The 12,379-nt window shown below is 36.7% G+C and overlaps 1 protein-coding gene across 2 annotated transcripts in view; it reads left to right on the plus strand.

Annotated features, from left to right (window-relative positions):
- The window catches only part of LPIN2 (lipin 2), a 72,597-nt gene that overhangs the window by 2,433 nt on the left and 57,785 nt on the right, over positions 1-12,379 (plus strand). The window contains exon 1 of one of the 2 annotated variants that reach the window (XM_019755761.3): positions 9,949-10,310. The exons of the other annotated variant lie outside the window; for it this stretch is intronic. Coding sequence (XP_019611320.3) covers positions 10,206-10,310 — 105 coding nt within the window. The 5' untranslated portion in view covers positions 9,949-10,205. Of the gene's footprint in view, positions 1-9,948; positions 10,311-12,379 lie in introns of those variants that run through there. 2 annotated transcript variants of the gene reach the window in all.

The raw sequence follows: 12,379 nt of genomic DNA on the forward strand, positions 1-12,379 counted from the left end.
TTAAGGCCAATTCTGTACATCCGTAGGTTTCTTCTGACCCATGCTATTCTTATGTTGGCTATTTGGAATGTGAATTAGACCCATACTGTTTGTACAAATAGGCTGAAGGTTGGACCTCAGTTGAATGGGCTTTAGGGAATGGGGAATTGGTTTGGGAAGTAAAACAGGGATAAAAAGACCTGTTGATTGAAATGGGAATTAGATTGTTAGTCACTTGTTTAGTTTCCTGTGTCCCTCATTAAATAGTGAGCTCCTTGATGGCAGGGTTCCTAGCTTAGCAGTCATCTGCTAGGCATCTACGTGGCATAGGCCTCGCAGCTGTTCAATACATTGTTTTTTAATGAAAAGAAGGAAGAGAACTAATATTTATCAAGGTACTAGTACTTTCCAAGTGCTACCTCATTGAGTCCTGGAAGCAGCCCTCCCCCTGGTAGGTACTGTGACCCAGGCCCTATGGAGTGGTCATATGAAGCTCAGGTCAAACTGAAGCCCAGAAAGGTTAGGTGCTGGGGAAGCTTAGTAAGTGGTAGAGCTATAATTTAAAACTCGATCGTATAAAATTAAAAACCAAGCTATGTGCCCGACTGGCCCATCCTTAATATTTGTGAGGGTCTTGCCGGAACAGGCATATAAATACAGAGCCACATACCATCTGTCTAAACTAGTGGTTCTCAACTGGAGGAAGTTTTGCCCCCAGGGGATACTCAGAAATGAGTGGAAACTGTTTTGGTTGTCCCAACTAGGGAGAGTGCTCCTGGCGTCTAGTGGTGGGAGGCCAGGGATGCTGTGCCCCCCCACACCCCAGAAAGAATGATCTGACTCTAATGTCACTATGCCGAGGCTGAGAATCCTTGGGCTAAGCTATTAAAACTATGATTCGAATCACACCATGGCCTGGCCAACATTCCCAGCAGTGGCCCTTTCCCAGCGCTGTCCCATCCTGTGAACGCCTGAGCACTAGCACAGATCTGCTGGGGGAGTGCGAGGTGCCGGTCTGGGGGGTACTCGGACTTGTGCTTCCCTCCTGTTCCTTCAGCTAAATTGTTTTCAGAAAACGTTCCTAGAGGTCTGAAAAAAGGAAAAATAAATGTCTTTTTATTTTGGGTTTAAGATATTGCAGGGCCTTCCAAAGTGCAGGTCCCCCCCGAGGCCCCTCTTGCCCAGGGTTATAGGCAGTACTGGCACTTGGCATGCAGTAGGCACTGGAAAAATGTTTGTTAAATGAATATTTCCATAGCACCATCCTTCCTGAATGATCGGCATGCATTTATAGACATTACGTACTGTTTCATTTTCAAGGTGTTACTGCTATATGATGTAAGGCTAGATTGAGCACGTTTTACCTACTTTAGCTGGGAAGCATTTAATTTTTCAGGACCTGCATGTTTTCATCTTTCAAACAACAGTTTGGATTAGAATTGGGGACTCTTAGCGTCCACATACCAGCCAGAGAGGCATTCCACAAGATCCACAAACCGCAAAATTAGATGCGCGGCTGTGTGGATATACACACATACTGCTCATGTGCATACTTTCTGTAAAGACGGTATATTCAGGAGCTTTGTTGGATTCTACCTTTTAGCAGTTGTGAATAATACTGCCATGAACATTTGTTTGCAAGTATCTGAGTCTTTGTTTTCAGTTATTTTGGAAATATATTTAGGAGTTGTATTGCTGGATCATATAGTAATTCTATGTTTAGCTTTTTGAGGAACTGCCAAATTATGTTCCACACAGGCTGCACCATTTTATATTTCCATCAGGTTTCAGTTGCACAAAGGTTTCAATTTTTCTACATCCTCAACAACACTTATTTTGGTTTCTGTTTTCTTTTTTTTTATACCCATCCTAGTTAGTGTAAATGGTATCTCACTGTGGTTTTGATTTGCATTTTTCTAAAGATGAATGATGTTGAACATCTTTACATGTGCTTATTGGCCATTTGTATATCTTCTCTGGAGAGATACTTATTTAAAAGCCTTTTGCCCATAGTATAATTGGGCGGTTTGTCTTTTTGTTGTTGAGTTGTAGGAGTTCTTTGTAGTTCCTGGATATTAAATTCTTAGTAGATATGTACGTATGATTTGGAGATATTTTCTCCCATTCTGTAGGTTGTTTTTTCACTGTGCATCCTTTCATGCAAAAAAAATTTTAAATTTTGATGGAATCCAATTTATCTACTTTTTGTCACTCATGCTTTTGTCATATCTAAAAATTATTTGCCAAATCAAAAGTCATGAATATTTACTCCTATGTTTTTTTCTAAGCATTTGTGGTTTTAGCTCTATATTTAGGTTTTTTATCCATTTTCAGTTAATTTTCCTATATGATGTGACGTAGGATCAACTTCATTCTTTTGTATGTGGAAATCCATTTGTCTCAGCACCATATGTTGAAGAGACTATTCTTTCCCCATTGAATGGACTTGGCACCCTTACCAAAAATCGGCCATAGATGTTTGCATTTATTTCTGGACTCAATTTTATTCCATTGATCTGTATGTCTATTTTTATGCTAGTACCACACTGTTTTGATTACTGTAGCTTTGTAATAAGTTTTGAAATCAGAAACTTTGTGCTTTTTCAATATTGTTTTGGCTACTCTCAATTCCATATCAATATGAGAATTGGCTTTCTGTTTCTGCAAAAGAAAAAAGTGTTGGGATTTTCATAGGGATTGCATTGAATCTGTAGATTGTTTTGGTTGTATTGACAACAATATTAAGTCTATTTCTATAAACACAAGAAATTTTGTATTTACTTAGGTCATTTTCAGTTTTTTCCAGCAATATTCTGTAATTTAAAATATGCAGGTTTTCACCTCTTTGGTTAAATTTATTCCTGGATATTTTATTCTTTCAAATTTATTGTATTTGAGATTTTAAAAATATCTAGCACATTAAATCTGAGTTCCAACTTAAGTGATATGCCCTAGAAGGTACTATGGACGACAGCTTAAGGTTTGAGACTACGTAGATTAGCATTTGGACCTGGCTTTGGCACTTTAAAAAATTAGCTGATAACCTTGGATGTATCACATAAATCTATGAGCCTCTATTTCTTCATCTGTAAAATATAGGGATAAAGCAAATGCGTCTTTCACAGAAGTTGTGTAGATCAGAGATAATATATACAAAGGACTAGCTCCAGATTGTGACTCAGAGTTAAATACTAGATAACTAATACTAAGCTGCCAGTATTGTGTTTTCTTGTATAGTTTCAATATAAATACTGGTTTACTATACAATTTCTCATGAACATTTAGCTTAAATTACCTTTGTTTGCTTATTTTCATATCTAGAAGTTTTGTGATTAAAATACATATAAACTTGAGTGTAAAATTAATTTTTTGTAAAAGCTAATGATTTTTACACAAACTAAACATCCTTTCCTCAGAGAGCCTTATAAAGTATGTTGACTCTGGAAGAAAAATAAATTGTATTAATAAAATGTCACACTCATTCTGTATTTCATTAGTGCTGTGTCCTGGGATGAGGGGAACCTTTCTTGTAATGTTGCTGCTTTCATATGCTTTTTCGCTTTCTTGGATCCTGTATTGTGTCCTGAGATTGCAAGGTTAAATTTCAGACATTACCAACATTTAACCTCTAGTAGCAAAGCTAATTTACGGCTTTACCCTCAATGAAGAATGTAGCTACTCCTGCCGTCTTGGAATTGCATTCATCTGTATATGTGTAATATAACTATTGTCATGTATAAATGGGTAATAATGCTACTGTTTTTCTCTTTTCCTTTTATGTTGTAGGGAACTTTAGATGGAAGTAGGCAGACTAACTTCTGAAAGACAGTAATCTAAGAATTCTGATTATTTTTGCTTTAATTCAAATTTTACCAGTTAAAATCTGGTTACAGACATAGATGTAGCGTTAAAATTTTCTAAATATTGAAAAAGTAAACTTCTTAAGTTATTCTCATAGCAACATATTTTGGCTATTTTGCTGTTCATTTCCTGAAGAACGCAAATGAACCTGCATAGAAGAGTATGAAATGCTTCATATCCTGATACGGATGCAGTCAGGTTGAGAGACAGGTTTGAAAAAACAGTTGGGAGACCAAGCTGACCACAGAAACATTGCAGAGTTGCCAGGTTCCACTGATCCATTTAAGATCAATAATTTATTCTCTCCCCATCTGTCCTGTCTGGATGACTCTTAGCAGCACTCACGATAATTCTATATTAAAATGATAGTCCCACCTGCTTGAGTGGTATTTTCTTTAAACCTACTAATATGATAGCAAATTGTAGATCAAACATCAACCGTGTGGTAAAAGCAAAGGCTCCGGAGTCAGACAGACCTTGGTTTATATCCTGGCTTTCCCATGTAGCAGCTGTAGACATGAGCATGTTCTCACTGTTGATGATTGTTATGTATATGGGATGTCAGTGTTTGTGGCCTTTGTACACTTTGAGATCCTAGTGTATTTATTTTTTGTGTGAATTTTATTTGTGATTGAATTTTTACATTCTCCCCAACAAACTATATATTCCAAGAGATTATTACTGAATTCCTGGTTTCTAAGTACTTAAAAAATTATGGTCATGGTTCTTTCACATAGATGGAAGGAGAGGGCGTGAAGGAGAGTATCAGCTAATTATCAATATTTTTAAAATACAAAATTGTAAGTAATTGTTTGAAAGAGGTAAAGTCACAGCAATAAAATAACTAAAACAGCAATCAGCAGTTTTTCAAGTGGTCCAGAAAATATTTAGTTAGAATGTTATGCAGAACCAGCTGTAGACAGGGGACAGTCCTCTGAAGAGTCAAAGGAATGTGAGATATATGACTGACTTAAGTCTCTACGTTATGCTGATCTCATAATTTGTGATAATTTTCACTTAAGTGAAATTTTCTTAAGATTAATAATACCATGAACTCTTGCTCACTTCATTTATTTGTTATAGTTTTCTTTGGCTATTTTAAGCCATCTCACTTCTGACCTGGAGTGAAGAAAACCAACACGATGTTTCCTGAAGTACCTTCACTTGGCCTCTTTCAGTGTTGTGATACACTGGTGCGCTCGTTAGTTGTGAGTTCATAGCAAAAAAATATGTTTAAAGATTAAAGTACCACACTTTAAAAAGTATTTACTAATTTCGAATTTGATAATAATATGACTTGCATTTTAACAGAATTTCTTGGGTGTGAACAAAATGTGCTGACAAAGCCCTAGTATATAAATTACTTATATACTCAGGGTGTCACCCCCGAGTGTCAATGTGGGGACAGAGCCATTGCAAGCTGCTATTCAGAGGGTGAAATGAGAGAAGAAAAAGGCAAACATTTAAACATTGTCATTAACAGGATACGGACATACACATACACCCTGTGAGGCAGCCACATGGGGGTTCTGAGCAGGGCAAAGGGTTTCTCACTTGTTTTGGCTTTACCGTATTTTCCCAAAAATAAGACCTAACTGGACAATCAGCTCTAACGCGTCTTTTGGAGCAAAAATTAATATAAGACCCAGTCTTATTTTACTATAAGACCGGGTATAATATAATATAATATATACCAGGTCTTAACTAGTTTTTGCTCCAACAGACGCATTAGAGCTGATTGTCCGGCTAGGTTGTATTTTCCGGGAAACACGCTATTTTATTGGAAGTGTTGTCTAGAATTTGTGACAAGTCAAGCCATGACTCTTCTGCTCCTTGATTGGGCTGTTTAGCTCTATTCTCTTAATGATCAAACAGAAAGACTTGATTGCTACAGCCACACAGCTCTCAGTATTCTCTCTCTGGTCTCAAAATATTGGGTGATTGTTTGACCTAAAACATTAGTGTCAGAAGGGTTAGACCTCAGAGGTTATTTTGTCCTAAACTTCTTAAACTGGGATATGTACACTGAGGATATTCTAGGCCATACAGTAAATGTTGTACATTAACCCTTAAACTTTCACTAGTCACCTTCTTAATATTAAGAAATACTTATATTAAGTATCAGCAGGATACAAAATGTGTTGAATTTTTAAGTTAAAATATAAGTCTTCAAGATTATCATTGGAAGAGTCACTTTAAGACGGGCCTTCTGATCCCAGGAGACCCTTGTTTTCCTCCTCTGAGCCTTAGAAAGACCTGTTTGCATCTGATTCATTCATTCACAGCTCAAATGAAATAGTCACTAGCTATCCTTTTTATAGTTTTTGGGATTGTGTGAGGATATAATGAAACACTGGAACTTGAATAAACTAGCCATTATCCAATAAGCAGTTAAACTACAAATGTTTGAGAAACCTGAGTGGTATCAAGTGAAATTTTCTCTGGTTTTGTAGAAAGCATATCAGTCACTTTATGGATTGTTTCCATAGGTAAACAGTGAACTTGACATAGTTCCACGTATGGGAAGAAAAACTTTATATGCATTAGTGTAGATAATAAGAGATCCATCTGGCTCAAGGAACTCGGTTTCAGGTGGCTTTGATCCTTTTGTGTGTGGATCTATCATGTAGGAGTGGCCTCAAAAATGCAGAAAGGCACTTGAGTTAATTCCTTCACTATAGAATAATTATGGTGGAGATTATTAATTCTTTGTAACTAAGGCTTTAAAAAATATTTTCATCACGATTTTTTTTACAAATCAAAATGTTTTGGTTTTCTCATCTCTTCACTGGTAATTCAGTAGAAATAGGTTACTATTGCACAGCATGACTACTGGGGAGAGTAGCTTATTTTCATACTTTGTGTTAAAATCAGAATATAATTTGTGACATAAAGGTATTTCAACTAAGCCCAACTTCAAATATAATTTTAGGTTAAGAAGTTTTGAATAAATCCTTGTATCTTAAGTGTTTTATGCCAATTTTCATATACTTAAAGGATTAGTAGTAGAATAAAACAAAAAAGGTATATACTATTTTATTAGCATTATTATCAGCTATGGAATCTGAATAAAATTCTGACTCTCCTGCTAACATTTTAGCTTCGTTTCCCTAAGCTAGACTTTTTTTTTTAGGAAAGTCTAGCTTAAGTCTTGGAAAAAAGGCATCCAACTTCTACCCACCTTGTTTTTTTTTTTTTTTTTTTAAGATGATGGAGATGCTATGCCAAAGAAAAAAGTGGTTTCTCTTGGTAGTTAACCATTTATTCTTATCTTAGCCTATAGAGAAAAAGTTTTGCAGTACAGTAGCATTTTTCTTTGAAAATTATACCGATGGTTAAGAATTGTTGATTTGATTTTAACTCTTACTGGCCAAGTCTGAAAAGCCACCACTGAAGTGACCAGTTGGAAGTAGAATTTGGGTACTAGCCTGGGGTCAGCTGATACGTAGGAGGAAGCTGGAGGTGTGTGCCTGTTGGCTAAGTAGATGTTTGGAAGATGAGCTCATCCTCTGGTCCATGCTCCCTTACCGTCAGGACATTCTGTGAGTCATCGATCTGAACAGTGAAACAATACCAATACTAACAGGAAACTGGAGTGGCTGGCCTGGGCCCTGCTTGTTGCATAAGAGGCATTTGAGGCAAAGGTTGCCGGAACAGAGTTTCATACCCACCCACCAATCTCTGCCCTCCTGGATCTCACCTCTCTTGTTATGTCTTTTATCCTTTCCTGTCAATCTTCATCCCCTTTCCCCCTAGCACTTTCCCTTGTGGTCTCAACCTGGCATCATGAAAAACAGCATTGAACCAGAAATCTGGTGTCAACTAAGTGGATGACCTGGGGCTAATTGCCTGATCTCTTTCTGGGCCTCAGTTTCCTCACATTTAAAATGGATGAGGTTTTTTCCTCCATTTTTCTCCTTTCCTGTATCTTCATCTCTCCATCCACCCCCTAGGGTACATACAGTTTTCCCCTTTTCCTGTCATCCCACCTGCATATTTTCTCATCTCTTCCAAGTTTTATTTCCTCGCTTTTCCTTCCCTCTCTCCCTTCCTCATCTTCTTACTTAGTTTTTCCTTAATTTCCTTTCTTCTCTCTTGCTTCCTCTTCTCCCTCGCTTCTCATTTCCCCTTCCATTTTTCCCTACTGGCAGCATGCCAGTATCAGTTTTTTCTTATTTGATGCCAGTGATCTGGAACTGCAGTAGGACATGGAGGAAGAGGTTTAAGTTTTTATACATTTAGACCCCCCAAAATCACTTCTTTTGAAAAGAGGAATTTGTGTACATGATGTATATTGAATTAGATTACAAGTCCTATGGGCGCTTCATGTACTCCAGGCTCACATTAATACCTGATAAGCTGGGCAGCAAGCAGTGTAACATTGAATGCAAGATAAATTTTCCCGTTTCTGATTGTGGTGAAATTTGTTTTTAACTCTGCCATTTAACATTTTTATTATGTATATCTTGGTGGTATATTGCTGCAGTAAACATTATCCAACCCCCATTTATTTGGTCAAACATTTGGAAATTTAGTCTTTAAAATGTTTAGAGGGAGGAAAAGGTTTAATAATGTGAATATCATTAAATGTATAATAGTATATTGTTGATGAATTAACTAAATACTTTTATGGAATGATGAAAAATCCTTTCGTCTTTAGTTCTTCATTAGTAGAACTTTGGGTGAATGTTCTATTTTATCCCTCTTGCTCGCAAGATTGTCTCAGGGCCCTAAAGTAGGGATGTACAATGGAAATGTAATGGGAGCCACATACGTAATTTAAAATTTTCTAGTACTATTAAAAAGTAAAAAGAAAATGCAGGTAAAATTCATTTTAAGAATATATCTTATTTAACATGGTATGTCCAATATATTATCATTTCAACATGTAACCTATATAGCATATAAAAAATTAGGAAAAAAATTATAAGACTTCTCACATTCTGTTTACATTTTAAGTGTGTATTTTATACTTACAGCACATCTCAATTGGTACTAGCCAAATCGCAAATATAGTCACATATGCCTAATGGCTATTTGTAATGAACAGTACAGTCCTAGATACTGATGAATAAAATAGTATATTTTAATTTAAGAATTAATATATTTTATCCATGTTTTAACTAAAACACGTTAACTAAAACTCATGTGTTAAGTGTGTTTTAGGTTTTTTAAACAATTTACCTGAAGTTACTATATGTCGACTTGCTGAGAGCTGGAAAGGAAACACACCAATGTGGGGACGGAGTTGAAGAGGGCAGTTTCCAGGCTCTCAGCCTTGGGTAGGAAGGTGCTGATAGGAAGGTGCTGGCTCGAGTAGTGAATGACCATCGACTGTGATTGGTTGGCAGTCAGCTGTAACCGGTTAGCCAATTGGCTACTGATGTACCTGCTGGGACTGCGTTGATTGGTTGGTTGGTTGGCAGGCAGAGAAAGGTGAATGGCGGACTGCGGATGTGTGGATCCTACTGTGTGTCTCTCGCCATTCCGCCAGTGAGAATGTGGTGGTATGACTCCCCTACCTATGGCTCCGTGGGTGTTCCTTTTTGGCCTCACCATATCCTGCGTTCTTATGTGGGGAGCGGGACCAGAGACCCCGCATGACACCCTGCATGACAATCAAGAATGTTTGAACTTTACAATGTTTCATTGTCATACTATTGAATTTAAATAAATTGTTCATTACTGTATTTCTATGACATTACTAATATAATAATGTTAATATTATGTTAACACATATTAACAAATTATTATTACTACTATTTGTTCATTATTTACAATGCTGAGCAGGCTGTCTCCCTTCCAGAATTGTGAAACTATATTAGGTCATGCCAACATGACAAAGTAAAAAAATTTTGGTAATTGAGTTCTTATAAAGCATACATAACCTGTCTGTCTTTGGGAAGCTCATTGATGCTTAAAATATATGCAAACTATTTTCCATTACATGACTAGTTTATATAAGATTATTCTCCACATGTATAGTTGTTTTTATTTCTAAAAATGAGGATGTGATTGCTTTAGAGAATTATTAACTCAATCCCTGTCCTGTGTTATGGAAGCTGCAGTGACTGTCATGTGATTGGGCAGGACTTGGTACCTATCAGTGTAAACACATGGCACAGCCTGCCCCATACCCCTGCTTATCTCCTTCAGAGAGGAGTTGAGGCATTTTGAGCAAATCTTATTGGTAAAGTTGTGTGTATATTGCTGCTGTTTTTTTTTTTAAGAACCATTTCCTTTCCGTTTTAACCATATTACTGTGTCTGCAGTTTGTCAGCAGAGCAGCTTTCCTTTTTGATAATTTAGAAGTGTACCTTCATCTTTGAAAAAAGACATGCTTGATCAGGTAGTTCAATTTTAAGATGTTTTACTTAGAAGATGATAGTGAAGATGAGGAGGAGGTTCATGAAGGCTCATTAAGTAAAACTGAAGATATTTACCATGGAAAGGCCCCTGCTGGTATCCTGGTGAGTTACGTCCACCAATGTCCCTGGTGGCTTGCTTGCTTGCTCAGTCTGGATAGTACTGAGAGAAGGGGGGAGGGGTGGGGAGGGGTGGGGAGGACTCCCACCAAAAGAAAATGACTAATGCCTTTTCTTTGGAAAATGTAGCATCGTAAGGGATTTTGTTAACTTCTAAATGTTAAGTTCAACAGAAATCTTTGGTCACCTGCTCTTCCTCATTCATGCTGCACCATCTTTCTACCTTGTTTCTCTTTATTAGTTAACAAATAACTCTGCCTAGAAAAAAATATGAAGTTGATGCTTTAAACTGAGGATGATTTTTTTTAAAAAACTGGATTTCAAACTAAATATATCTGGTTCTACAATTCTCTGCATCTAAGTACAGTAGTTAAGGAATAAAAATATTTAAAAGCTTTATGGTTTTTATTGTTCTGCAATCTTTTTTCTCGTATAATTGCAAACAAAAAAATTTTGTAAGCTTGAAATACATGGAGGAAATGCATATTATCTGAGTCTTTTTTTAATTTAGGGTTTTTTCTCTTAAAAGATACAAAACAAGTCACATAAACTCAGTGTAAGTTCTAGAAGTTTGCATTAAGGAAACAAAATCAGGTGAATTAAGGAAAATATAATTTAACTCCACTTATGGAGCCTTTTTCTTTAAAGAAAAAAAATGACCTGAAGTAAATGCAGTGAAGTAAAGGTATTTTTTAGAAAATTAAGTGTATATGTTTTTATGAAAACAAGTGTAAAATAAGACAAAAATTTGACAATTTGTAAAATCTTTGGCACATTAATCAGGTTGATTTTAGTTTTAAAGTTATACAAATTCTTGTCACCTTTAAAAAAATACCACATTTGTATGCTTTTTGCTTTTGGGTCTGTTGGTAAAAGTGTACTTTTTCAGGGTTCTCAGGAACTGATGGAACTGGACGTTGTTTGAATGTTGACATTGTTTGAATCTGAATGCAAGTCAGGTGCTGCTAAGAGGCAATTTACTTTTGAAATTTCAGTTTTAATAGTATGTAGTGGATGTATATGTGGATTCATGCACTTTTGTTGTAAAGGTCAGAAGGGAGAATAGTGAACATAGTTGACTCTTTATGACATATTTAAAAATTCATTTAGTGAGTAGCACTAACACAAACCACCCATCACAGGAAGAAGTTCTTACGCTTCCTGGTGCTGGTGTTTCCTAGTGGGGGGACAATGAGTGTTTGATTAGGCTGCATTTTATTATCAGTTCCCTTTTATGGTAAAGAGAAACTTGGATTTTCTGAATGGCTAGTGTTTAGGACATTGGATTTGATATCTGCTTAATAAGCTGTACTGACGATATAGGAGTTATTAGACTTTATAACCTAGGTGTGTGCATGGCGATGGGGAGGGGACTGATCCTCAGGGTTCTGGCCCTCAGTGACCTGGGCGCTCCTTACGAATCATACGCTGTCTGGGCACACCTCTTGTTGGAAGGTGAAAGTCTCTAAAAGAAGATGGTTTTATGTATTTGGAATGTAAATGTGTATGTCTCATAATTGAAAAAAAACAAAAGACTTCTGTGCTTTGTTAGAAATTGGGAATATTTTTTAAAAATCATGTTTCCATATTGCTAAACAAGTGAAGGTAATTCCTGTATTTGGTAAGGAAAAAGCCAAAGTATTTCATACACACATACCCTGAAGTTCCAAAATTGGTTGGCGTTATTTACCCCCACTTATTTTAAATTACCTTGATTCAGTTTTTAAAATGAAGGCAGAATGTACTATATGAGTACTTCGCCAAACTTGTAATCCTAAGAAATTCTTCTAGAATGGAGTCTTTCTGTGATTTAGAGCTGGAAGGAACTCTAGGGGGCATCTCAACATTCTTATTAACAGTGAGAACCCCGTGCATAGTTATGAGACCTGTTCATGAGACAGAAGTGAAACTTGACCTTGGTTGGGTCTTTACATCCTCACCAGCTGTAGGAGACTCCAGGAAGCCCTGTAGGCAGAGCATCTCCATGCTTGTCCACCTCTGCTCTCTATCAGAGGACGGGGAACCTATGTGGTTGAGTGCTAAAACCCACTTTT

This window comes from Rhinolophus sinicus, chromosome 4 (genome assembly GCF_057876585.1).
Source record: "Rhinolophus sinicus isolate RSI-liver-muscle chromosome 4, RSI-T2T, whole genome shotgun sequence".
NCBI classification, from domain to species: domain Eukaryota; kingdom Metazoa; phylum Chordata; class Mammalia; order Chiroptera; family Rhinolophidae; genus Rhinolophus; species Rhinolophus sinicus.